At 39.9% G+C, this 27,894-nt stretch overlaps 1 protein-coding gene across 3 annotated transcripts; it reads left to right on the top strand.

The window, feature by feature from the left end:
- The first annotated feature begins 42 nt into the window (after positions 1-42).
- LOC136776263 (uncharacterized) lies at positions 43-27,753 on the top strand. Of its 3 annotated transcripts, none has more exons than XM_066731662.1 (2): positions 43-196; positions 26,028-27,753. In XM_066731662.1, exons 1-2 carry the CDS (start codon positions 180-182, stop codon positions 27,028-27,030), a joined length of 1,020 nt encoding a protein of 339 aa, XP_066587759.1. In that variant the 5' UTR covers positions 43-179; the 3' UTR covers positions 27,031-27,753. The 3 variants fall into 3 exon arrangements, with proteins under 3 accessions (XP_066587759.1, XP_066587757.1, XP_066587758.1); XM_066731660.1 differs by lacking the exon at positions 43-196 and adding an exon at positions 25,515-25,815; XM_066731661.1 differs by lacking the exon at positions 43-196 and adding an exon at positions 25,516-25,811.
- The last annotated feature ends 141 nt before the right edge of the window (positions 27,754-27,894 follow it).

The following is a 27,894-nucleotide window of genomic DNA, read 5'->3' on the forward strand; positions in this document are numbered from 1 at the left end:
CCTACAATCTCCCTGCTCAGTCGTCGCCACGCGCTCCTTTAGTTTGGGTCGGCTGTCACCTTTTAGTGCTTAGACTTTATATATACAAATTATTTTTATACATTTTTCTCGAGAGACTTGTGAAGAAAATTTGTGAATGGACAGGAGTTTTTATTTTACAAACACCAATCGTGGCAATCATGAAGAGAGAAGTAACGTAAGGCAATTCATCCCTTTAAACTAATATTTATGTATTAATATGTTAAAATTAAGTAAAGTTATTTAATTTCTTAAAATCCTAATATTTTAAATTAGTTTTGAGGTGGTGGTATAAAAGCTTCCTGTAGTAAAATGTTGATTTTACAACGTCAGGCCATGCTTGGTAAAAAAATTAGTCTCGGACAGAAAGCCGAATCTGAGAAAACACGCTCCAACTAAAACATTACACAAAATTTTCAAAATGGCCTCTAATAATTTTCCCGAAGACATATGCTGCTACGTACGATCGAGAAGTATTGATTTCCTAATTAATTCCGGACAAATAATCAGTATCAATGAAACATACTATTCGGCACCCCAACTTCCATCTCGTTTCCCTTCCTTTGCAACCAAGGGATTTCTCGTATGTATATATTGGTATATGTGTACATAGATATTGGCCAAAGTCGATCTGTGGAAAGAAGATTTCACGATTAATTTCGCTAGAGCAACACACAAATACGCGCGCGCGCGCATGCACACAAGCTTACTTTCGTCCCTTCCAGTGGTAAATATTGACAACGTAGGATCCTCGGGCAGCTCTTTTTAGGGCTGAAACCTGGCAACGGAACCCTGTCTAAAAAAAGATTCTATTATCCTGCCAAGTTGGAGAAAGACCAATATTTACCGAGAGAGTTTTGTCGATTGAATTTCCTGTGGCGAGAATTTCCATTCGGCCAATGTTTGGCAGTATACTGGAATTCTGTTAAATTGCAGATGAAATTTGCAAGTAGAGGATAATAATGTATGAAATAAATAATTGGCAAAGAGGGAAGATGGAAGGATCAACTCGCGGAACGTTATCCGTATTAACCGTTAGAATTTCCTCGAGTTTTCGATGACGTTTGCCATAAGCCACTTGAATTACACGGAATACCCGTGCAAAGATTACCTGGCTTTGATCGCCAGGCATGAATTCAATCATAGCTTCGAGGTTGAATCGCCAATTGTAGCACACAGCAACGACGCCCGACCGTTCGTTTTCTTCTCAACCAAACTCTCATTATTTGTCAAAACTGATTATATGCACTGTATGTTCTGCACGCGAGGCAAAAATCTTATTATTTAGCTAGAATCTTGCAAATATCATCCTCGACAAATTACTGCAACTGGAATCTAATATTCGGAATACTATAGCTGAAGGCAGTAATATAGAGGTAAACTCTCGTTAAAACGACTATGTCAAACGTATAAAACGAGAGAGAATTATCAGCAGACCGTAGTTTAGCATGGGAAGAGCAGTTAATTAAGATTTCTTGATGGCCGAAAATTCAACCGACGAGTTTTGGTCATAACTGAAATTGGTGGACGACGTACACACCAGGATCCGCTGTCTGTCGGCTTTATACATTCTTTAGGGACGCCCACGCCTATCAGAGAGATGGGCCTTTTCCTCCTTCAACCCTCGTAAGCAGCCGCGCGCATAATATAACAAGGTGTCTCAGCCCTGGCGCAGAAATATTCAAGTCCGGGGAATCAATTGCCAATGCAATGGGATTTGTCAGGTTTTATTTGAAAATTTTGCGCGTTGATGCACGAGAGCATGGTGCATATGTGTATCTAATGCATTTGCAGTGATGCATTTACAACGCTGCCAGAGGCTGCCAAGGCGATTCCTCTTGCAAATTAGTTGCCGCATTGCACGTATGGAGAGAAGAACGCGAACGATTTCCAATGCTACTTTTCGTGTAATTATAGCACTCTCGCTTAGACGTTTACTCCCTATATCTTCGGTTCCCATCCTATACTGGGAAAAACATTTAATAAAATCAATTGAATATTTTTGCGAGAAAAATGCTAATTTATTGGATCGAAAGAAACATCAATTTTCATTGATTTCAGAGATTAATTTAAATGAAAAAATATGTATTATAATTATAGTGCCAGATGGTTTTGTTAAATTATTATTTATTTAAATCAGTTAATTATTAAATTGTATAAATATATTACATTCATTAATTAAATTTTAGTGATAAAGCTAACGCAGCGTAAAAAGTTCCTATTCTGCTTTGCTTTAAATGCAAATTTCTTTTAATGAATTAGATATTTAACACCTTACCTCATTCATCAATTACATAAATTTTCGCTTTTACGTATTGCAATATTAAACCAACTTTTTCGTTTTTTTTCAATTTAATAAAATAAAACATTGTTTTACTACAAACGAGAATATTTGAATTAACTAAAGATTTTCCTGAATACACTGCATATACATGACAATCTATTTTCTTATCTAATAATTGTGGCTAATTTCAATTATGAATGACCCACGATCTACATACTCCTACACTATTACAGAATACTATATAACCTGTACAAGATGTTACATTGAACAATTTTTCTAGAGAAATTCGCTGTCTCAGCTGATACTAATTTCCTCTGAAACCTAATCCAATCTCTACCGCATGACGCAAGCGAGGCTGCATAGATGCATGCATGGGCGCGTACTCCCTGTTGCGGGCGGCATAATCTCCCGGGAGAATCTGCTGGTGTCGTATTTCAATGAGAAGGGTAGGTTTCTCCGAATTTACAGTTTTTATTCGGCAGTGAGCTGCAATGATAAGGAAGATGAGTCTGGGTTCCGAGTGGTAGAAACGAAGAGACGTTTCGTTGACAAGTTTAGAGCACACGTGGTCGGTGGGCTTTCGTCTTAGCGTGTTCCCGCGGTGTAGGAATATCTGTGACGAGGCGCGAGGAAGGGTGGGTAGATGGCTCTGATGGGATCGAGATCGAGACGACCGGACGATTTATTATGTGCTCAACATGCTGCAACGAAGCCGTCTCTTCTTGCACCTAAATAGACGCGCGTTAAAGAGGGCTGGGGAGGGGGTGGCCAGAAGAGGATGGGAAAAGACTCGCCTTGACTCGCCTTACATTGCATTGCACTCACCTTCTTCAGCTTCTCCCTTCCCTATAAACTTCCTGGCAGCTTTGCCTGCTTGATTGCTTCTTTCTTACCCGTTTGCCTGCCTGCATAACCTGTCTCTGTATACTACGATCGACACGTGAGCAGCCTGCAGCTTTCAACCATCTTCTTCTACTTTCTTTCTTCATTAAGATAATTGGATATCATACTTTTTCCCCTCTAATCATCAATTTGATTATTTCACCCGAGGAATCTGCTTATGATGCAACTCCCAAGCTACAGTAATTAACTTCTCAGTTTATTACCTAAAGGATCATCAGGATACATTTCTATTTTCCACGCGTAAAACCTAATTTATGCAACGTATTACTGCGCTATATGTATACGCGCGCGCGCGCGCGTGCACTCACACGTACGCGGTGTACTCTCGCAGGATGGACGTTTAAACGGCTTCCTTTGTTTATTGCCATTAGCAAACCTTGACTCTCTTTTTCTCTAAGCGGAATACGATTAGCATAAATACAAATGAACCTGTCATTTTCCGAAGCATATTAGCAATTGGTTTAATTACCTCATTGAGGAACAAGAACGGAATATTAGATTATGCGCGTTTATTGAAACTGATTCTCTTTGGGAGAGATATCGCGACTCATCGTGATGGGGAAGGTATAACTACACACTTATATATATATATACTATAACAGGTGATAAGTGCAGAGTCACAAGCTGACTCTGCAATCATCGATCTTGGTACTCGTTAATTCTCTTTGCTCGTCTCCTGTCTCTTCCTGGTTCGCGCGCTGCATTGCATCCACGTAGGTCCAAGGTCAATCATTGTTGATGCTTCTCGCGATAGATACAAATTTAAGAGTTTGCTTTTCAAACGCGACGACGAAGCTCCATCAAACGTTATCGAGCAAAATGCCAATGAGAATCAAAGAGCATTTGCCTTACGTATTTGTATATATAAACAGAACATATGTATATAGCTACTGATCCCTTCCTTTCTTTTTTACAAATTAAAATAACAAACTTCCTCGTCGCGTCTGCTGTGCCATATGTATAGTGCTAATTATCCTTTAGTCAAAAGATTATTGAAATTTTACAAATAATTAAAAGCTAATAAGATACACTAATTGTGTATCGTAGAAAAAATTAGCAATGTGTAGAAACTCTGATTTAATTATATAAGTTATAAAAAACGAAAAAAGTATTACACGTTTCACCCATCTCCCTCTCTTTCTCTCTCTCTCCCTCTACTTCTCATTACGCTATTCATAATCAAATTTCGATAGAAACTACGTATATTCATGCTTTTTTGCGAATGGACCGGTATACACGAACTATGTTTTTTTATTCCACCAGTCTTTTGACGGCTTTGTCAAAGCGCTTATAGTTATCCCTTTCATCCGTTTTGGCTTTCATACTTTTTGTTTCTCCCTCTTTTGCCAGCGTCCGAGTCACGCTCGCTACGAATCGGACAAGTGATAAGTGTGAAGCCGTAATTTACACTCTTTACTCGAGCTCGGTCGCCTTGTTCGTCTCTCGCACGTGAATCTTCCTCGTTGTTCTTACCGCGAGAGAACTACTTAAGAGCCTTCAATCACTCGCTCGCTCGATCAAACGGAAGCTGGCGATCGATCACGCCTCTCCGGTACAGTCCTCCCCTTTTTCCCAGCTGATTCTTCGCAGTAGGTAACGCGCTACCGCACCGCGACTTGAATACGCATACGTATTACATACGATTGGTGCACGTGCATACCAATAATCCCAGCCCTATATATAAACGTTACTCGGTATGGCGGCAATCCCACGAGAGAATCTCTTTACAATAAGCTCTGGAACAGTGTTCATTGAGAGGGCAAATCACCCTATGAATTCTAGTAGAGCTCGTTAATTGCAATGTTCGCTTAATCAAGTCTTGACACGGAACAAGACTTGAAAATTTTATCGTACCACAATTACTGTACACCTGATTGACTTATCTGATTCTCGCCATCTCGCTAACTATCGTTACCGTTTTTTCTCTTCTTCTTCTACCACTTCTTCCTCTTCCTCTTCTTCTTTTCCATTGGTAAGCCGTCTCTTATTAAAGTAACGGGTTCCCTTGGCCGCTGCTAATTAATTGCAAAGTTTGATTAGATACCGACAGCGCGTAGAACCATTCGCGAACCTGCAGATCACTTATTTTCCAAACTCTGCCACATCTATGGATGACCTTGACAAGACATTTTTGCTGTTCACCGCAGATAGCGCGTTTGTGCTATGGTTCGATCAAACATATAAATAAATAAACTGATTATAATAAATATAATAGATACACCTGATGCCAAAGGAAAATACACGAGTTTTTTATACCAAAGTCCCGGTACCGTGCTCTGTTTGGGCTATCTTCTCTATAATAATAATAATTAATCATAAAATGTATAACGTGCTACTTCATCGTTATTGGAAATATATAAGAGTATGTATCTTGTGGTATTTTTAAACCGGTTAGACGTGGTTCGAAGAAAAGATAGAGCGTTCTTTGCAAAGACTGCTCATTATTGATATTATCGTTAGAAGTTGTAATATCGGGGCGAGGAGACGGCCTTGCATGGAAAACACATTGGCATCTATTTCTAGGGTAATTGAGTAATTAATGATTTTCCACGCAGTTATTTGCGCGCTACTTACCACGCGAGGATTCTTCAATGGCAGAATCTGCTTGAGGAGGGTAGAGGAGGAATAAGAGCAGCGAGCGTGGAAAAACGTGCGGTATATTTGGCTCGAACAAGAAGCGAATAGGGGAATGAGGAGAAATAAAGACAAGTTTTAATAGATGTAATATGGCTCGCATTGGCCGAGGCCGCTGGAATCGCATATTTCCATTTCGCCTCTGTAATTATTCCTTTCCACGCGCGAGTTTTCATTTCTCTTAGTCTTATATACATTATACGATCGGTATAGGATAGCGGTAGCCCCGCTCCGCTCGAACCATTCACATATGAGAGTCATTCCGTCCGTCATTCTCAGCTCGTCTCGTGTACTCTCTCCTTTATTTATCATAGCATCCCGGCCCGATCCTCTCCATCTCCCGACGACGCCATTAATACCTGTATTGATATCGACTAATTATCACCCATTATGCTCTCTTGCTTGATTATTCATCATCGATCAGCTGTAACAATATATACTTCGACGTACAGCAGGTTTCATTCAATTTGCTGAAGAGTTATAATAATATAGTTGCAAGTGTGTAGTTATAAACATGTCAAGAGTCCAAATATTAATGTTGGAACTGAAATATTGGACATGCTCGAAGAGTGTATTTGGAGGCTTATTCTGAGATCTCGTAGCGAATTTCGAGCCAACGAACCAGTATAAACGTAGAAGAAGAGTGGAGGGCCGATATAAAATTTCTCACGTAGATGATTCTCGTAAATAGTCCTTTTGGTTGGCTGCTCTCCGTTGCAGTCCCTATTTTAGGCAGACTTATAACTCGCGCACGTAGGCTCCCTGCTATCGCATTAGACCCTAATTTGTAGATCGAAGAGAAAAATGAAAGAAATCACTGCTCAATTCCGCAGCACTCCCTTCGCATTTCTTCTCTTTGATGATTTTTGAATCTACCGAAAGGAAAGAAGAATTATAACTGTTGCCAAAGGATTCTTAACGGTTCTCCGTGACATGCCAATAGTGCATCGAAAAAATTTTAGTGCTAGCTTCAAAAGGTATATATATATATATATACACATATAGAAGATGCTGTGTTATACAGGCGTAAACAGATAATTTGTCCTACTGACGTGATAAACAAGGATGTAGATTGTTTTTTCATTTGATTGTTAGAGAGATATAGTAAAGAGGAGGGGGGGGGGGGGGGGGGTAGATGGAAGCTGCAGTCTGCATTCTGGCTCGATTGGCTGACCGATCGTGATGTGCTGCTATGCCAGCCGTGCGGCACTTTGACCTCAGCACCATTCTGCATAACGGTGCATCGGTCTGGACGTTTGCCTATTATGTCACTAGCCGCGAAAAGATGCTGTTACTGCTGGTGCCTGCATGCCGACGTTATTGCCTCTAGCAAGCGCAGAATGAACTGCTAGAGTCACGGCTAGAACCACTACGGTACCGTAAACCTCAATAGGAATTTCTCGAATTTTCAATATCATCCCACTTACCTGTAACGATAGCAGGGACCTCTCACAAACACACACTAACACTAGTCTCCTCTTACGTCATTAACTGTGAAAGAAGACGATGACGAATCGTCTAGATTGGTCATTGCCCTCTAAACTGCTGCCAATACCAGTTTGTCATTATCGAATAAGAAACAACCTCTATCTTTTAATTGACCACATCAAATGGATCGGTTGGTTTAAGTGGAACGTCTCCAAACTTCGATACATGCTGCCATTTCTTCTTCTTCTTCTTCGTCCTCGTCTCTTTCTTCCGTGCGCTTATTCCGGCGAGAAGGGATGCCTTTGGTGTATAGGTATATATAGACATGTACATGGCGCTTATTGGCTCGTGCTTATGGATAAGTACGCGGTATACGTTGTGTGGCCGCGGTTGGGTACGTGGTACCGTAAGCCTCGTTACGAGTTTCTAGGATTTTCCGAATCGGTTCACGATCGACCCTTCTTACGGTACCTACCCACCACCCGGTAGCCTCATCGCTTGCAAAAATGCAGATCGTGCATGCGCTTTACGGCACGATAATAATCTCGATCGCAGACCAAGAGTTACCTCGGCTCGATAAGAATACATTTACTTTCCTTATGGGAGTGATCGGTTACAGTAGAGACTAACGACGACCGTCGTAACACGCATCCGACATACTGACTCGATGCTAAACAAGAACGTTCGCTGCTTACCAATGGGAAATGTAGATTGAGCTACTGCAGTTTGTTTACTTATACACTACCAATCGTATCCTATATCGTAAGTCATACCGGTCAGCCAGATCCTCTACTGGTCCCCCCCCCCCCTCCCTCTTTCCTATATCCACTTAAGGCTTTAATACCTCGGCAAATTCCCATTATTCGTATCAGTTATCCCTTAATCCTCCTTTTAAAAACACCTGTGACACATGGACCATAATAAAAGGATTACGGCACGAGCTAATTAATACGATGGAATCGACAATTATAGATAGACAAATGAACGTTCAAATATTTCTCGATTAATATATTGTTTAATGACAGAATTTTAAATATTTATATATAGGTTTAATTATTTTGACACTTGGGATAATATTGAAAGAGGAATATTTTTTAGAGTGACATATTTGCAGAGTCTCTCCAGTATATAGGGTCTCTTTTGCTTTGCAATTGGCTCAAGACTCTGTCCAAGGCTGGTCAAGTCTAACTTGGGAAAATCAATGTAGTATCAGTGCTTGGGACAGAATTCGGTTAACGTAGCTTGAGAACTCAGATTTACACCAAAACTTGATTCAATTTCGGCACGGTGATATCCATTCGAATTAAGTTGTGATTCAGTATTGAAATGATACTTGGAATAAATTGGATAGCTATAGCTTAGTTAACACCTTTCATCCGGTATTATATAGGAATCAATGTTAAACTAATGATTGGAACCTTTTATACTTAAAAAAATAAAAGAAATTTTATATCATTTTTGTTGTTCGAGTCCTGTACCGTTTAAAAGTAGTACATGTGATATTTTAAATTTTGTTTAAACTCCAACCAGTATTGGCTGCCAAGATCTAACCAAGCTATACGTTCGTGGCAAGCCAACGTTAACCCAATAATGTTTATCGGGTAGCCTGAACTGATTGAACATAAATGCAACAATTAAATAAGCAATTTAATGAGGCATTTGCTCGGAGAAAGTAACGTCCGTAATATGGATTAATAGTGGTGATTAAAAACATTTCATTACAGTCGTAAAGCATTGTTAACTAACCGTCACATTCTATTCTATCCTTATATATGTTAGTGGGACGTGAAAAAGATATCCATTATTTTTCTATATAAATATTTTCCTGCTTTACTGTATCCTCGCGACGTGCAATATATATAAATTCCGTCCAGCGATGTTTTTATTCCCAGAATTATATTCCCCGCGTAAGCTTTCAAGCAGACAGTACATAACCGTTAATAGAAATTTATCATGCGCATAAGTGGGGTGCGCGTCTAGTTATTTTATTTTAATTAATTACTTCAGCACTCTCTCAGCAGTGATTCGCTGCATAATTTGCTACAATTTTTTGGTTTAATCGACACTGCATAACGGTTATCAAACATGAAATCTATAGAGAATAATAATGAAGCGCTCGATAAAAAAATTGGATGATTTCTTGCGGATCGTTAGCCATACTCTGAAGTGACTGAAGTTAGCCTTAATTAGGCTATAGGAACGTGATCTATTGGTGAAATATTCACGGGCTCTCTATACTCGCAACGAATTCTTTCTCATTGATAATAATTTGAAGCGTGATTATTCTATTCTAAAATATTTAAAGAAAGTCCACCATGAAGAGTGTCTATATATTTTTCATTACATAGAAGAATGTAGAGGCTAATAAAAATGTTAATAAGAAATCTGATGTTATTTATGTTGAAAAGTGAATGTACATAGGGGCTGTACAGACGCGTTGTCGTAAATAACTAGTTTCGCTTCTTCTTTTTATCCATATAGACATGTAGAGTAGAGTATATAATATATATGCCTAATAGAATGAAATAGTTTTCCAGGCTGATTGCAACGTCGCGATTTCGTGGCAGCTACTGGCTATAAGCAAAATTGAAATTTGGATTACGACGTCGTGATCGCTATAACGCCTTGGTTTAATGTTACAAAGGATTATCTGGTTAATGTGAATTGGCTTTGGCACAAAGCCATAGCTTGCGTATATAGATATATGTCTGCGATATACACGTCTATATGTATATATATATACTTGTCCAATTATCGATACCCCCCGACTCTACGTTGAAATTCTCCTCGACATTCGTTGGTTGGCACGTACCGTGTAATCAAAGTTCATTGGCGAAGATGCTTAATGACGGGGTTACCCGTTACGCCCGAAGAGAAATTAATGGTCGTCGAATTTTCGGCTCTGCCTTTCGATTTTCGCTTCTCCTATTAACATGTCTTATATATATATATATATATATATATATATATAAATCCGGTGAATTTTCAATTATCGTGACTGAAAGACTTCTAAAGCTTTCAGTCATATATTTAAAAACGTAGATTTATATTATTTTTATTACTTTATTAAAATTATAATCGCCCAAGGCGATCATTGATCGTTGACAATTTAATGAAGCTAGATATATGTGGTATATATGCCATAGTAAGAGACAAACTGAAATTTTTGCTCGACTACATCGACCTGTCCCTCTGTCTCTTTCCTAAGCCCTTCTCTGTTTCCATCTTTTCATGAAATTACCTATTTACCATTACCATAACATACCATTACAAAACCGTTTCATAAACCTATTACATTTTATACCTTAAGATTTTAACTATTATTCCTCATTATCAATACCGGAAGATGTTCCGTCAATATCCTTTATTATACTATATCCTTATACGCTACATTTTGTAGATTCTTACAGTGATTGTATTTTCATCCATATATATATATATATATATATATATATAATATATTAGTAAATTTGAACTCGTAATTATTGTATAGTTATATTTATCACTTATCAAAGAGATTAAAGGAAGTTGCTTATGAGAAGTTGAAGAGTATAAAGAAAATCAGGTTATTTTTCTGGATTTATCTCTCTGTTATCTGAGATTCCACTGATGGGAATAAGAAAGTGGGAATGAGAAGAGAATAATGGCAGCAGCTAAAACTGGGTTGGGCGGACGTTTTGAAACCAGCTGAATTTTGCCTCATGCTGCGTGCGTGTCTTACTTTGTGTATAGATACCCAAGTTCCTCCCATTGTTTAATTTCTTCTTTTTCTGCTTCCCGCAATCGATTCTTCAGCCCTTTCCGATCGGACGCGTTAAGGTACGTCCAGACTCGAACATTTTACTCCGCACGAACCGAATGAGCACACTAATGCTCTTCAGTTTTTACAGGTATTTTATATAAACAAAAAGAATACTATATAGTATCAGTTGACTCGTTCGTTTTGCACCAAGTAAAATGCTCTATTCTAGAGCGGACCTCAGCCAGCCGGACGATATCACCTTTACGGTCCCGCGAGGGAGATCGAATCTTCGCTCGGCCACGCCGTACCTTTTTTCTACGTCTCCTTTGAAAAGTTTCTACGTGCCTGCTGCCATATACTACTATACGTCACTAACCCATGTATTCCCACTCATTGCACAGACACAATTTCAATTTCAATTTGCCCGAAAGAAACTAAACTGCTCCTTTTGGAAGAAATAAATTGATTCGATTCGAGATTCACGGTGTTTTATAGAAAACAAAAATACTCTCTGCCCATACTTGCTCACACACACACACACACACACACACACACACAAACTTTTGTAGAATTTCTTGTCCGTATCTTGATTTAGGAAAGCTCACGTGCTCGGTCATTGGTTGGCTGTTCGGATTTAAAGATTTACTTTGCTATTATGGATTTTCGCATAGCGGTGATTTCTTGGCAATGTTTATCTTTGAGCAGCCGAGTCGCGCGCGTGAGGCGAATGTCGAAAAGACTGTTCGCTGCGGTGGCCTGCAATCTTGCTTGGTCCGTAAATTCAGTGAGCATAAACGTACATGAATCTTCCTCGCCTTTACCTTGTACCACCCGCGTCGTATATGCACCTCTTTAACACATATATTATACATAATGCATGCTATAGTGTGAGTACGGTACATGTAGAGTTGCGTGTGCGATCGACCGTCCCCCCAGCACAAGACAGATATATATATACTATATCCCGACGAAATTAATTAATTTTTTTGCCACCAGCTAGATAATCAATATGCACCGGAGTTTATATAACCACGTCGGATTACTTCTACGTATCGAGTGTGTGAAATGCCCATACAATTTTTTATACATTTAGCTAATTAGCGAAGTGAATAGAAGACCAGAATGATCCTATCGGCTTTAAAGATTTGAATTTTTTCTTTTCTTTCTATTTTCCTTTTACATGCACGACACAAAGTGTAAATTCTAAAACTGTCTTATAATTTCGTATTTCACAACTTTTTATTTATTATTTCCATTTTAAAAGTGTCTATCCCATTGCGCTTTTCATTGTAGTTTCCTTTTAATAGCTGTTCAGCAGTCCTTTTACCGCGTAAAAAGTTATTCGCGGAAAGTTTTGAAGAACGTCGGGAGATTTCGCAAAGAGTCGAGGAAGCCAAGAAAGGCCAGCGAAGAAAGTTCGGGCGAGGAGGTCGGAGTAGGTGGAGAATCGTGGAGGAAAAGCGGCGTGGCGCGGCGCGGCGAGGTGGAGCGTGGAGTGTCGAGTCGAGTCGAGTCGAGAAAGATCAAGTAGATCTATGGCTTGGAAGACTTGAAAGGGCTCGGGTGCCGGGCAGAGAGTAGATATAAAATATCCCTCGGGATCGAGAAACTGTCTGGTGAGAGATTCCGGGTAAGCCGAGGAATTGTCGGCGAAGAGAGATCACCGATTGATCGATAGGGGAGATGCCACTGGCGCTACGAAAGGCCCAATCGTAAAAATAAATCGTATACAATAAATAGTCGAGACAATGGAGTTCCTTGAAGAAAGTCTTACAAGTACCTCGTGGATAGCTTTAAATCGAGCACTCGACCCAGGACCGATCGATCGATCCGCAAGGCAAAAGAAAACTCACGCGAATCAACACCGAGCAACAATAGATACGTAATTTTGCTTCTTATGTGTTTATAGTGTACAGTGGAACGATAAAAAAGCAAGGAGCAAAAAATTTTAGTCAGAACTGAAGCTGTTGAAAGATGCACGAGATATGGACAAGACTTGACAATTTTTCTCCGACGTACCTCGTAAATGAGCACGCATTGAGACGTTTTTTTTTTAACAATAAATTAGATTTTTTAAATATCTCTGCAGTAGTATTACAGTTGCAGTTTAGCTAGTAGTGAAGTGGTGATATAAGGCTTGTTCATATATATTGTGTCTTCTAGTATAGCTGTTTAGATATAAATTAAGTAGTATGTAATGAGTATTAATTAATATATGCTAGCTGTGATTAGAAAGTCGTTGATATGAAAAGAAATTTCTTTAGACAAAATTCTACTCGGGTGCAGGATGCTTTGCCAAGAACTCGCAGGAACGTGGCTCGAAAGGAGAAAGAATATAGGCAGAGCCAGCAGGCCCGAGGTATTGTTTCGGTCACGTAAACCTGTCTTCTTTAACCCCTCTAATACAGTATATACAATAGTAGATCTGCCGCAGACATGCAAAGCGGAAATTCCCATGGAGATTCCCTATTCGCGATTCTCCACTGGAATCCATGGGATTTTAAGCATTCTGCGACCGAATTTATATCTACGCTCACTCGATACCAGAGGTGACGATCTAATAAGATGTCATTAGGGATTATAAAACAACACAGAATTAACTCGAGAGTATTATAATGAGAAAGTAGAAGTTATTCCTAATTTTAATATTTTATACATTGGTAATTAGATAAAATCTCTCTCAAATTTCCCAAATTGAAGTAGAATCTCGGACTATGATGAAAGGATCTGATGGCTTTAGATCCGAAACACATCTGATTGACTAATGCTTTTCGATACTCTGTTACACTCGATACGTCTGACCATTTTTATAAAGTCTCCTTCATAACAATTAACTAATCACATCAGCACCTTCCAGTCTTAAATATTAAATTTCTCTAAAAATGTCTGTTTCTTACTGGCAATCAACGTACTACTAACGCACGCTAACACCATTTGAAAAGAAGCAACCGATCCGACCGTTTATCCTGTTATTATTATGATTATTTCATGCCGTGCACAGAAGCATAATTAAATACCGTATGATTAAGGTAATAGTGAAAGAATCTTAATTTTTAGTCTACTTGATTGATAAATGAGTGGCTTTATCAAGTAAGAGAGAGATAGAGTAAATATTCCTTTTTAATTGATTAATTTCATCCGTTTGTCATTGGATCCCAATGCTCCAAGGGCGAGAAAAAGAGAGACGGAGGAACCGTAATTGGCCGGAACTCCTAACAGTTGGTAATTAGTTGTCGAGTGCTTAATTAGCTTGATGTCCTCACGCTGCAATTTGTTTTTGCGCCAGAAGCGCGATAACTCGCTTCACTCCAAAGGAGATATATAATCTCTCTCAGAATCTCGCCGCTTCTTCGTCCAACCTTCAACTTCCGTCTTTCGGCTCGAACGATGACCAACGTCATTCGTCATTTCGCGCAACTTCTAAAATCTACGATTTATCGTCTCTTCTGGAAAATGCGATATTTCTCTCATGTATACAGGTGCACACGGAACATTCGATGAACTGATTATTGAGTGATCTTCCATTCTTGAAAATGCAGGCTATTACGGCAATTGCACTGCATCATTGACGACTTTTCTTCTTGAATGGTTCTCTGTTGCAGTCATTGAACAGATGAGTCTTCTGCAGGTTTCTTGAAATTTTAAAGTTGACGGTTATAGGAGGAGTAAACGGTAGTGAATAGAAAACCAATAAAACAACTATAACGCAGACCCATAATTCACTTGGGATCGACTGCTGCAGGAGCAAGGAGCAAGCCAGCTAACCGAAGCCAAATAGCAAGGATCCCATTGAGGAAGTATAGCGACTTCCTGTTCCTTCCCGCCTAACGGATGCCGCAGTCAGCCAGAGCGATTCTCCGAACGTTTTATTAACAATCGACACCTCCCCTTTGATGAGCTCCATATACATAATTTGCAAGATTTCCTCACAATTTCTCTATCAAGCATTTTCATCCTAGCCTGCACCTCGTAGTTATACATTTCTCATGCATCTCACTCATTGCTCGTTCTCGAAGAATCAACAATCGAATTTTCCAGTGGATCCTCCTCCTCTATTAATTCTATTTTCAATCTCCACATACTCGTACTTTCGATTTCTCGATTCTAATATCATAGGATTTTCTTGCTCCCCGCTGCACCGATTAATCCGTGTGATTTGAAATTGCGGATGGATCATCAGGGTGTCGAGGAAACACTACTGCTGCTGTACAATCTGAGGAATCTTGTTCCCACGCGTGATGATAGTTTTTTGCCGGCAGCGACTCCACTTCCGTTTTCTCAGCGGCCAATGAAAGGAGAGAATAAGGGAGAGAAATGGGGAAAAAGAGCCGGCGATTGGTACTTGCTTCTAGCGATTCTTCGTGCTCAACGACAATAACTGGCTTCTCCGTAGGAATCCTGAGGAGAGCCCTTCACCAAGAATTCAGCTTTTACGATCAATCTCTCGCGAATTTCCTCTTTCAATGTTGCTATTGCGAAAAACTTAGGTTTTCGTATGAAAGTCTGGTCACATTCAGTGACAATAGTATTTTGGTGTGTGTTCTACTTATAAACTAGCCTAGAAGTAGAGCAGCATTTCACTCAACATACTTTTTTATATATAGAAATAAAATTCTGTTAAAAATAAATTAATAGTTTCTACTGATAATACTTGTAAAAATCAGGCGAGAATAATGACTGATGATGAGGACATGGCATGACTGAGCGAGCATCATTCGTCCAAGTTTCTGGCCATTTAAAACACAGTTTGTTTAATACTCTGAAATATTTAGGAAAAAAGGGAAGCAAAAGAGAAATAGAATGTACATAGAGAGGGGTGAGAGATTGATGGGTAGGCTAATGAAGCTATAGGTGTAGCAGAGTTATGGCGTAGAATCATGCAAAGAGTATAATGCCATTTTATAGGTTATGCAAATCTCTTCTGTGCTGGACCTTGGCATTAAGAGGGCCTTGGTGCTCTGCTAAGCTAAGCCTCGCTCTCTTTTTCACACACACACACACACACACATACACAATCACGAGGGTTTTATTTTTTTGATAACCAGGAAGAAGGTGAAAAAGGAAGAATTTTATTCTCGGCCGAACCGTACCATTTACAAGCTATAGACTGGGCAATGTGAAAGGTATAAGCGAAAAACTAGGATAATCCGAATTGATTTATTTCGGTCCTTCAGAGAATGGTATTTGTCTCTCTTTACATTTACCTAAACTTGAAACTAAATTTGCATTATATTTGCTTTTCTTTTTATTTTTTTTTTGTTTATTTTCTAAAAGAGACATTGTAATAAATAGACTTGAATAATACAAGAGAATACGGGTTTGCTAAACTGGGTCAGATTTTCCAATGAATACATACCTGTTGAATAGCACATTGTGTTCCGTAATAATGCACAAACGCTGGTCGTTTAATCTCATTGACATTATGCAACTCACCGTCCACTTTGAATCTGTATATAATATAAGTCTAAAGTGAAAAAATGATTTGATAGACATTCTTTTGAATAATTTTCAATGCACCGAGAATGATTAAGCATTGTTTAAAGTTATAATTTCTGCCAATGCGTTTCGCTTTTTATCAAGCTAAATAAAATATATTCCTATATACCACAAAGTAAGCAGATTGATTGTGCAAAAAATCTTCGTAGGATTTCTTCAACAACGACCATCATTTTTTCTCATTAGTGTCCTTGCTAGGCAGGCTCTTTCCTTGTTTTTATCGAACGTGTGGCAAAAACTATGCGCATTCCTTTCAAAGGCAGCGAGTGTCTAGATGTTGGTAGTGGATCGGAAGAGATGGGAGAGGGGGGGGGGGATGATGTATTTGTCTCGCACCTACAATAGTACCCTCTTTTATCACCTAATTTATCGTCATTAAGACATATTTCTTATGGATTTAGAATGAGAAATGGGACAAGTCGACGAGTTTCCTTTAGCGCGAGACGTCGAGTGACAAAAAAGAAGAGGAGGGTTGGTAAATTAGCGAGGAGAGAAGGCTCGCGCGCGACTACGAGCTTTTTGCCGAGCAATTCGGAGCTTTTCACGTATTTTTACGACATTTACAAGGTTCCCTCGCACTCTGCAGGGACTGGCATTGTGGATCTAATGGATCGTAGCTTAGGTAAAGGTTGCTGGCGCGCGCACGGTGCTGCGGTGGATTGATCGCGGCATCTCTTTGGCAAAGTGGAGAAAGGACGAGGAGGCAGGAGCGATCAAAAATGGCGGCTAATCTATGCCAATCGTTCCTCGGATGACGATAATGACGTAGCTATTGACGCCCTAATGACCACTATAGATCGCGTCACGAGCCCGTCACCTAATAACATTGCTCGCGCGACGACCGATCGCGCAGCGCCGATTCACGCACACTCCAGTCCTCTGCTTTGCACTCCTCCTTTTATCTTCCAAGGATCTCCATTCTCGCGCGTTCTCCAACCTGCGTGAAATCGCTCTAGAAAAATAACAAACTTAACTTTCGTATATGGTTGTTTCTCCTCGAAGCGATCGAAGCGACGAATTAGCAAGTGGAGTGTTGATTGCTAGCGTGTGCACTCGGCTGAAGTATATATATAAGTAAGTGCGAGAAGAGCGATATTCGTGGAGAACGGACGTGTCTCGGTGTTTTGCCGGAGAAGAGGCCGAGTTCCTCCGCATTCGCACGATTAACCGAGCGGCTCTCTGGAGTCTCCGCAGGGTAGTCGCGAATTCTCGGTATTGTTGCAGTGTCGTGAAGCGCTGCTGATCCTTTTGGGGGGATTAATCGTCCATCAGCCAACGGCTGCTTACGCTTTAGACTTTTTACAAGCTTCCAGGGCCATTAATGGACCTTTACCGCGCTGTATGTCCTTTCTCGTTTCTCGTTCCTCCGTTCTCTCCATTATCCATTCTCGTCCGTCCGCTTTTCCATCTTCTCTACTCCTGGTATCCAGTCGCGCGCGCGCGCGCGCACACACACACACACACACACACAGAGGTAGACCACCGACCGGTTGCGAGTCTCGCAGGTGACAAACTCTTGCTGGAGGACTCTCGAAAGTCATCCGGAACCCCCGCAATACCGTCTCCCTCAAATTAATCGAGAATCCGACCGAGGAATCTCGCCACAATTTCAACGACCATCCCCCCCTGCTTCGTCGTAACTCTCATTGTTGGAGAAATAGCTTTGCCATAATTCCCAGCGCTTATTTATTACGAAGGTTATATATACACGCTGAATGGCGAGAAGCGTTATTAGAATTGTATAATTAATAGCCGAAACTCTGAAATAGCGGGGGTCAAAGATATTTTACGTGCACTGTGGAGGGGGTGGGGGTAGATGGAAAAGGTTTACGATATTTTAATGAAGTATTTATAAAACCAGTTTTTCGATCGCTGCCAAGTGCCAGCTGGCGTCGAGCGTTTGGCGAGAATAAGACGGGGGGGGAGTCAAGTTGTAGGGGCATTTTCGATAGGCAATTATCTCGAGGGCGTCTTTTTAGATCGGTGAGAGATCTCGCGTGGAATAGCGAGAATTCCACTTGCGCCCTGTACCTACTCGCCGCCCGCCGTGGAATCCCGGCGCGCATGTCCGATCTGCTACTGCAGATAGCGCAGATACCGCACGCCGCCCAGGTGCCCTACCTGCCCTCTGCAGTTCTGCACAGTTCTGCTGCTGCTCATGCTGCCGGCCAACCTTATGGAACGCCACGTTTTTCTCGATCACAGATCTTGCCTGCCTGCCTTCCTGCCTGCCTTTTCATTCCGCTCAACTGCATCTATATATATATATATATATATATATACAACTCCAGCTAGACTTTCTTCTCTACTCTCAGCAAATACCCCAGAGCTGAAACCCCCTCCAGATAAAGTTCATAATCTCCCGTTCTTATGATCCTCTGCGATCTAGCTGATGGATCACTGCGGGAGGATTCGCGTTTAAAGCTTCTGCGGTACACGGCTGACGAGACTACGAGCACGTGCCATTAACTTCTGTCGAATATCTCCGAAGATATAACCTTGCTTAATTTTCTATTTGCCCAGCGTGCGTTGCCATTTCACACATCGTGGTTTTACCAACACCTCAACGCGAGAATCGAGTATAGTTATAGTGGAAATAAAAATTGCGCATATTTTATCGGATTGATTTTATTTATATAGTAATATATAGAATTAAGTAAGATTTTTTGGTAAATTGTACCGAATTAGGGAGAGTATTGAAGAGGAAGGAAAATGAGAGGGAGTAGGTGGAACTTTCTCTCTCTCTCTCTCTCTCTCTCTCTCTGTTTCTTTCCGTCTAGTTATACATGTGTTTGTGTGTCTGTGGGTGTACACGAAGGATCGTCAGCATGACGCGTAGGCAAGTTTGTTCACCTTACGGATCTGGCCAGACACGACTTATACAGGGTGAGTCATTTTTAGTGTCCTGCCCTCGGTAACTTTTTTTTTGTTTTTATTTTAGAGGAAAATATTTCAAATAAATTTTTTTGGCTGTGAAGTGGGAAAATAATATCCTGTTGGTTTGAATTTGGAAAGTTACACGAAAAGGTCTGCTTGAATTTGCTAAATAGGACACCCTGTATATTATTACATATTCAAGTAGCGGATCTCAAGAATTTTTCCAAAACACTGTATTGATTTATCTTTTCACCTAGTCGTTCGCTAGATATCTCAACATGAAATTTCTTACAAGTATTAATGTTCACTAGAATAGTATGCGTGACAGCTATGCATGGTATGCATGCTTCTAGTGGTTCACCTACTTATAATTTCTAATCAACATATTTGTGATCGACAGGATAAAATAATAAATTAATTTAGTGTTTTGGCAAGCTCTTCAGATTAACTATAAAAATATATGTAACAATATATAAAGCATTCAATTTAGAAAGCTCTAATTCATCATTGTGTAATCTTTAATATAGTCTTTCAAGGTCGACCCAATAACGCAATTTTAATCGAAGAATTTTTTTCTAAAATCAAAAATAAAAAAATTATTCGGCATCGAATATTGAAATGGCTCACCCTGTATATCTATACACACGTGTACAGTATATTCTTCGATGGAAAGAGGGATAGGGAGAAAGATCGTGCGAATGGCACACGTGTTTCAACGCAAATGCATATACCGTCTCTCTCTTTTTCTCTCAAAAAACAAGCCGCCATTGTCGTTTGACTGGGAACACAAGACCAGCACCAGTAAAACACGGCAAATTCTAGCCTTGGATTATCTCTTGAGGAAACTTAGCAAATCGATGTCACTTATCGCTGAATTTTAACGATGACAATAATAAAATAAGAAAAGCACGACGTCATCCTGTTCCGTCTCGTTTTTCCTACAAAATTTAGTAGAGATTAATTCTTACTCAATCATCGATAATATATTAACAGTATGTATGATTCTCATGACGCGAATGACTCATCAGAGGTTTTATACTATATTACATACGCGTCATGCAAGACCTATCATTTACCGATGAGGCGCGAGCTGCAATTGTGGACGAACAGCCTAAAGAGAATCTCTCAACGATCAAATGACGGTATACGCCAATTGATTACGGTTTAACTAATTTATCCGTCCGACTTCAATTATTAGTCAAACAAGATTCTTATCAATCAAGTAATAACCAATCTACTTAAAAAAAAAAAAATTCTTCTTCGCATTTTTCTTTAATTAATCAAAAGTTTTGCTGTAATTGCCACTGGATTCTATATAATCTATATATTGTCGATCTTAACTCTGCATACATCTAATCCTTAATTAAAACAATAATTGCTGCATGTAACTTTTCCTTTCTGATATAATTTCAGTCTGACGTTAATGAAACACCCGCGTGGTACAAGCAGGGTACGTTCATCAGCTTCTCGATAAGGTTTCGCGTTATGTTACATTAATTTACAAGCTGTTTCGAGAGAAACTAGCAGTGCACAAGAGCGTGGACGGATGCAGAGATGAACGAACGGATGGACGGAAGTATGTCTGCATGTGAACATAAATCTTAATTAAATGCACCGAATCTGCTAGCAAGGATCTCTATACCGATTCTAATTGGTCAAGCATGGCGCAATTTATTAAACCTCTTTCCTCTCGACCTATCTCCACAACCTTTTTATTTTATCATTTTTGAAACAAATGAATGACAAAACTTTTAACATGGTGCATTCAGACTTCCTTCCAACTGTTCTGAGAGCTTTACGCCTACTACCTATATATATATATATATATATATATCAGTAAATTTACAAATTCTCTACGCAGGAATTGAATTAGCCTAATTTAGCAATTAATTATTGTTGCACCGTCGGTGCTCCCAGGCGTAAAATACTATATTGGAGGATGATTAACGAATTAGCCTTGGACAGGTCGCCGACCACTTACAAGTTACAGCACCACAGGACAAACCTGATCTATCTATCAACTCACTACTGTCTCACTGAAACGAACGATCGAACCGCCACTACCATATCTCTGGACAACCCCTTCTTCAGGATCTATTAGTCTCATTCGAACGTAAAGATTTCTTCACATTTTTGGCACGAATGCTTTAAATACGAGTGTCACAAAGTTAATATAAACATTTTAAACGAATCGTTTCTTTTCGTACCGAATCTTTCTTTTCTGTAAAGAATTCCAGACGTCATACCAAAAAATGCAAAAAATACAAAATTTTGATGAAATAACAAAAAATGAGATTGAAAATGTATTTAGGTCAATTTGTCCCTTTCCCTAACTTAAAGCGATACATGGTGAGGAAATTATATACTGTAGGGCTTAACAAACACACACATGCCGATATCACACGAAACAGAAATAAAGCACCAAGAGTAAAAGCAATAAATAAATTAAATCATTTTAATATAGCCGAGGCGTTAATAATGTTTTATGACGAAAAGTAATGAAAGATTAAAGCGTATACGAGGATGATCTTAGAATAAGCATGCGCGAACTCGATCTATCCATCAAGTGACAGCTGCTAGTCCTGTTTCACACGAACATAAGACAGGATGAAGTTCGTCCTGGATATTCAACGATCATTTGAATTTTCCTCGTCATAATTAATATCCTTCTTCTTAACGGAAATATGCAGATTCAATCAATTTGAAGAAAAATTCACATTCCATGCAAAATCCCAATTGAATTTATCGACTCTTTGCAATGCGAACCTAAGATACTTGGAAATGTTATCTTTCGAATATCTTATTGCACTGTTATATTATATATACACACGGGTATCCGATGATCTCATTAACAAAAGTATCAAGGCCAAGGACTAGGAATATCTAATGAGTATCCGTGTACGATACGATAAGGATACTATTTACCTGTGTTTTGAGTTATTAAGAAGCAAGTAGCGAGCACAGGAAGGAAGATCCTGTAGACTGTTATTACATCGTATTCTCGAGCACGTCTTTGTCAATTGAGTGACGGCCGTCACGGGACTCCCGTACCAATTCTCTTGGAAACATAAGTGGGAGCATCAGGAGCAGATTAAAATGCTAAACTGTGTAGCACAACTAGCATATTTGATAAGACCATCTGCTGGCTACAGATTTTTAACAAGAATAATATAACTGAGAAAGTGCTATGATAAAATTTGGTCCAATTCGATGTTATGGTGTAAATTTTACTAGAAGAACACTGTAATCCACGTACCTATATAGCGTAGACGAATATGAAACTCGTCTTTTTGTTCGCGTAAATTCCATACAGAGATATATATCAGTGAGGTTTGTGAATGGTGATCTTCACGCCTGAATAAATCCGAGCCAGTTTTGCAGCAGTAAAGAGCGGAGCTATTTGGCAGCTGGGCCCGTCAATGGGATGCGTGGCCGGTGGCGGCTGCAGAGTTCGCGTTGTGTTAAAAGGCAACGAGAATACTACAGAGCATAGATATATAGGTATACATGTGCCGTATACTATAAATGAACGTAAAGCCGAGGAGATCGAGCTGAAATCATCGAAATTATCCTGAGCAGTCGATCCTACAAATTATGCCATGATCGATAAGCGGACGGAACGACCAGTCGTTTGCACTCATTTTCAAAATGACTGTTATCATTCCGATCGTTATACGGGTACTTATGATTTCCATCGCTGCAACTTTTTTCCCCGTCATAGCGAAGAGACGGGAAATGGCTCGGCTGAAATAATCCTGATAATAAAATAAAGCGTTAAAACTTTATCGAATAAAACCACACACGTTCGAAATTTCTCTTAGGCTAAAAAAACCTCCGAAATCATCGTTCAACGTGGCACGTTTGTTTTTACGTTCGCTTATTCTTTTCTCAATAATTGAAGCGTGCATACTAAAAAATTTACTGTATTAACTATGCTTTAGCTTGATATAGTTGCGTCAGTGAATGATTTGGATTGATTTTAAAGAAATAAACAACGAACTTGCATCGAAAGGATTTTATTAAAAGCTTAGTTGATGGTTCTGATTTATCTAAGTCTAGGAGTTAGAAGAGCTAAAGCTACGTGCATAGCTATAATGCTATATATAGTATTATGGACAATAGCCAAATAAACTCAAACTATAAAAAGGCGGAACTGCTGCGAATTTTAAGGACGCATTCTCATAATACCTGCTAGACGCTATTATAATATCAATTATAACGACTCCAAACATTTTCAAAAATCAATATTTTAAGCCCTTCGTAATAGCTATAGCTACCCTTGTGCTCTCCAAACCATCCGACTCGTTAAATCCCCTTAATTTTTAATAATACCCTGTCAGCTTTTCCTTTTAGTTATGAGAGATGCTTCAAATATTTGTATCTTTTTCGTTGGACCGTTTTTGCAGGTTTATTACTACGCAGAGAAAGATATTTTATGAAAAGGTTCGCGTGGCTCACGTCCGCAGTGCGAATCTGTCTTTTCCACTTAGCAATAGAGGCTCGTCCCTTCACCTTTACCTCCACCTCTGCCTCAGCCCGCGCCCCGCACGATTCTCCCTCCCTTTCTCCACCTCCTCCGCCTCCTCTTCCTGTTCCCTCTTCCCTCTCCTTTTTCTTCATCTCGTCGAGTCGCACGACGCACTCTTCTCGAGGCACACCGAACCGAGTCCGAGCGTCGTCCTGGTCGCGTCCTCTTCCGCGTTCCTTCAACCCGCCAATCCTCCACTTTATAGGTACGCGCACCTTTTCTGGACTATACACTGTTTGCTCTATGGTCCGTGTCAGTTTCGATCTATCCGGATGATTGTTCTTAACTCTTCGTACGAGACTACTGTACGAAATTCTATACAGAATTCCGACTCGTTTCTCAGAATTAAAATTCTAAGCAAATAATATTAAAGATACATTGAGCTTGTGCATAATATATGCCAACTAAAAGTTGCACTTTCTAAAACCTCCAATTTTGTCAAAATTTTTAAAAGAATGCTGCGAAAAAATTGAGTTTTTATTTCAAGAGGTAATTTTTTAAACTCCGATAAAATTTGTTTCTCCTTTAATTTAAAATTAACTTGATGTTTCAGCATTTTTCTAAACTTGAACAAAATCGAAGGTTTTAAGGGATGCAAATTTTAATTTTTACATACAAAAAAGTATAATATACTAAATACGCTAGTAATTATTACAGTATCTGAGGATGCAATTTGTATTACCTGGAATACGATTTGAAAAATTGTAGCAGATAATATTTGCAGTTATTATAACGGTAACACCGACAATATAAATCGCACTTGATTAGCCATTCCTGTATGTATATATAAGGCAATGTATACTGGATCGCAACGAATTAAACTTTCTCTAATTTCTTCTTCGCGATAAAAATATTTAATCGAAAGAATTAATTTGTAATTAGTCTTTTTTTTGACACTTGCATTATTGGTCTGATGTATCTTTATCTCTCTCAAACCACAATGCTACAATAGCCAATCATTTTTTAGTGTGAATTTACCTTAGGAATCACAGCGAGTATTCCGTATTGTACAGATTGAGCGGAGGTTGAGAAAATTTCGGTAGCTATGCGACGGGGATCAACGTTCATTGAAGTGACAGGTGCCAACGGCAGGTTCTCTTTCAGTTTTCCTCCTTCCTTTCGCTCCCTCTCTCTCTCTCTCTCTCTCATTCTTCATTTCATTTCCCCAACTCTTTGAAAGCTCTCTCTCTCTCTCCCTCTCTCTTGAAGGGGAGGAGTATATTTTCAAATAGCATACTAATTTATATGGTCAGAGCATGACGGACGTACAGATAGGGCTGCTGAATGACTGACTGGAGAGAGCTAGCCCACGTGTACGATATAAGCATGTATGATTATTTAATTAATTGTCATGTACGCAAGAAGCGCGTGCGCACAAGTATACCTCTTACTTACACTCGAATTCTAATTCCAGTCTTGCTTACACATGTACATATGCGTGGAAAGAGAGGAATTATTGCTGCGTTATACATTTTTCTATATACATAGATATAGGTATATGCATATCGAAAGGCCTTAAGTAGATGCACTTGGCGGATGAATAATCCTCGTAGCTACGCTCGATCTCCCTTTCTGATTAGTTGGCAGGATTCTCAAGGTCGCTGGCATGGCGCAATGATGAACTACTCTCTTATTCTAGCATGGCACTCGTGATAAATCGTCCCTTTTTCCAAGGTACACTTGTCTCGTTTATTAGGTGGCCACTACTGGATTGCTCGGAGGTCTTTTCTCGCAATCATCCAGTCTCTCGGGCAGACATGCATGCATGCATCCCTCTCCCCTCGTAATTCCTCCCTGTCGCGCCGCATCCCTGCATGCAATGACACCCTTGTTCAATGGAAGCGCGTCAAGAAACCAGCAGAACTACATTGTTAGATGGCATGGCAAGGCAACTCATATCCGTAGGTACTATAGAGATAATCATTTTTCAAGCTGTCTGGTTAGCATGGCTTACCTATATAGCTATATATATATATGTATAGCAAGGAGTACTCGTGGCGGATATGCAGCTATTATTCGCGTTCGTGCAGATTAAATCCTTAAGGAGACGAGCCCTATGCCGAAGAATTATCATACTGAAAATTACTGATCGAGCGTGCAACTATTTCTCATTGCAGAGCGTTGCTGGTCGGGGCGACCCTGATGATTTTGGCGAGAGGCTCCACCGCAACCGATAGGAACGCTGCAAAAGAGGACGCAGGATTCGAGACCGTGCACACTAGCAACGCGGCCATCTTGAATCGTCTTGGACTGGCCCCGCTTCAGATTCCCGATGGACATCACAAGAAACGTCTGGCTGGTCCGGAACCACCGGGATTCAACGCCCAGAGTCGGATCCAGCAGTCGTACAGCCGTCGACACGGGAATCGCGACAGCCACGTATACATAGTGAAATTACCGGCCAGCCCGCCGTATTACACTATCACGAAACCCCATAAAACGATGAAAGATGAGAAACCGGCCAAGACCGCTAACTCGAATCTACCGGTTGGTTTCCACGGCAATGGTAAGCCTGCCAAGGTTTACCATTGGAATTTACCTTTGGTGAAGAAAATCACCGAAAAGAAGAAGATCCAGGCTAAAGAGAGGATGGAGGAGACCAGAAAATACCATCAACAGCAGCAGGAGGCTCAGCATCGTTTCGACATCGAACACAAGTCGAGCGACGCTGACGTCAAGAGGATCGCTCAGGATTATCGGGACATCAAGAAGCACTATCATTCGGCTTCCGGTAACAGGCTCGGTCTACGGCAGAAAAATTCCAATGGCAAACCGCACACGAGGAACAACGACAAGAGATTAAATTATCACGATGGCCTGATGGAGAAAAAACAGTCCGCGTACGGCGATAACAGCCTTTCCATCAGGAAAACCTATAGACTGGAGGACTCGGGTGTTCACAGGCTGCAACTGAACAATGAACTTCACGGCTCGCGGAACACCGTACAAAAGTTGAAGAAACATCGTAAGAAGGCAGCCATGTCATACTACGCGCCCATCGCTGCCAAACAGGGCACCGGCAGTATCCACAAGAACTTTCCCGGTAACGGCAAGCCAAAAGCCTTCTACGTCATGGAGAAGAGTCGCAAACCCGTCTATTACCATCCACTTTTACCCTAAGCTTCCGATTCTCCTTCCAGTCATTCATCCTTATTAATTCTTAACTCTTCCTTTTCTCCCTTTTATACCTATACAAATTTCCTACTCCTCCCCCCCCCCCCCTCACTCTCTCTCCTTCCTTAAGATCATATGGCTCCCCTCCTCCCCTCTCTTCATCTAACTCGCGAATAACGCTCAGATGTAGGCTCATTACCCAAATAGACGATTCGTTTTTCATCGACCTTCAAACTCTCACCGTTCCCTCTCGGATAACGGAAAAACGAATTGTCTCTTTTGCATTTTCTCTCTTAATTAATAAGTTAATATTGTACAATATATTTTTCTAAGCATATCGACTTTTTTATTAATCACCGCGGTGATTGGTCCACGTATGTCGTCAGAAAAGATATACTTACTAGTATACTATTATATAATATGTATAAAGACGAGACAATTTAAATCGATCAAATCTCAATTCGTATATATACTGCCAATTTAAGACTGTATACAATACGCACTCTTCTAGGTGAGAGGTCTTTTGCCTTCTCGTCTTGTAATATCTCGAATGAAAATTTAACATCACGGATAGTTTTACTACACTATATTGATGTTATATAAAAGCGCTAGGAGAAACGATCAACCTGTTTCTCATATTCTTATAAATTTTAAGTATGTGTAAGCAAATATACGTCCGATTGTAATAAAACTATAAGGCTCTTAATGTAACTTTAAATAAAAGTATTTATAAACTTTGTACCTAAATAAGATTTTTGCATATCACCATTGAGAGGAGCTTCAATAAGAAAGCGCCCTTTTGAAAGTCAATCTCTGGTTGAGAACCACTGACAACCCGTTACAGCGCATTTACGATAATATCTGCAAGCG

Source organism: Prorops nasuta, unplaced genomic scaffold, assembly GCF_024137725.1.
Source record: "Prorops nasuta isolate Cenicafe-Biocafe unplaced genomic scaffold, Cenicafe_Pnas_1.2 PNAS00009, whole genome shotgun sequence".
In the NCBI taxonomy this organism is placed as follows: domain Eukaryota; kingdom Metazoa; phylum Arthropoda; class Insecta; order Hymenoptera; family Bethylidae; genus Prorops; species Prorops nasuta.

Bases quoted from the DNA above. Each gene is read 5' to 3' on its own strand.
- LOC136776263 (XM_066731660.1), top strand. From the start codon at position 25,676: ATGCATCCCTCTCCCCTCGTAATTCCTCCCTGTCGCGCCGCATCCCTG. The intron at 25,816-26,027 runs GTACTATAGAGA...TTCTCATTGCAG, and splicing joins AAGGCAACTCATATCCGTAG to AGCGTTGCTGGTCGGGGCGA.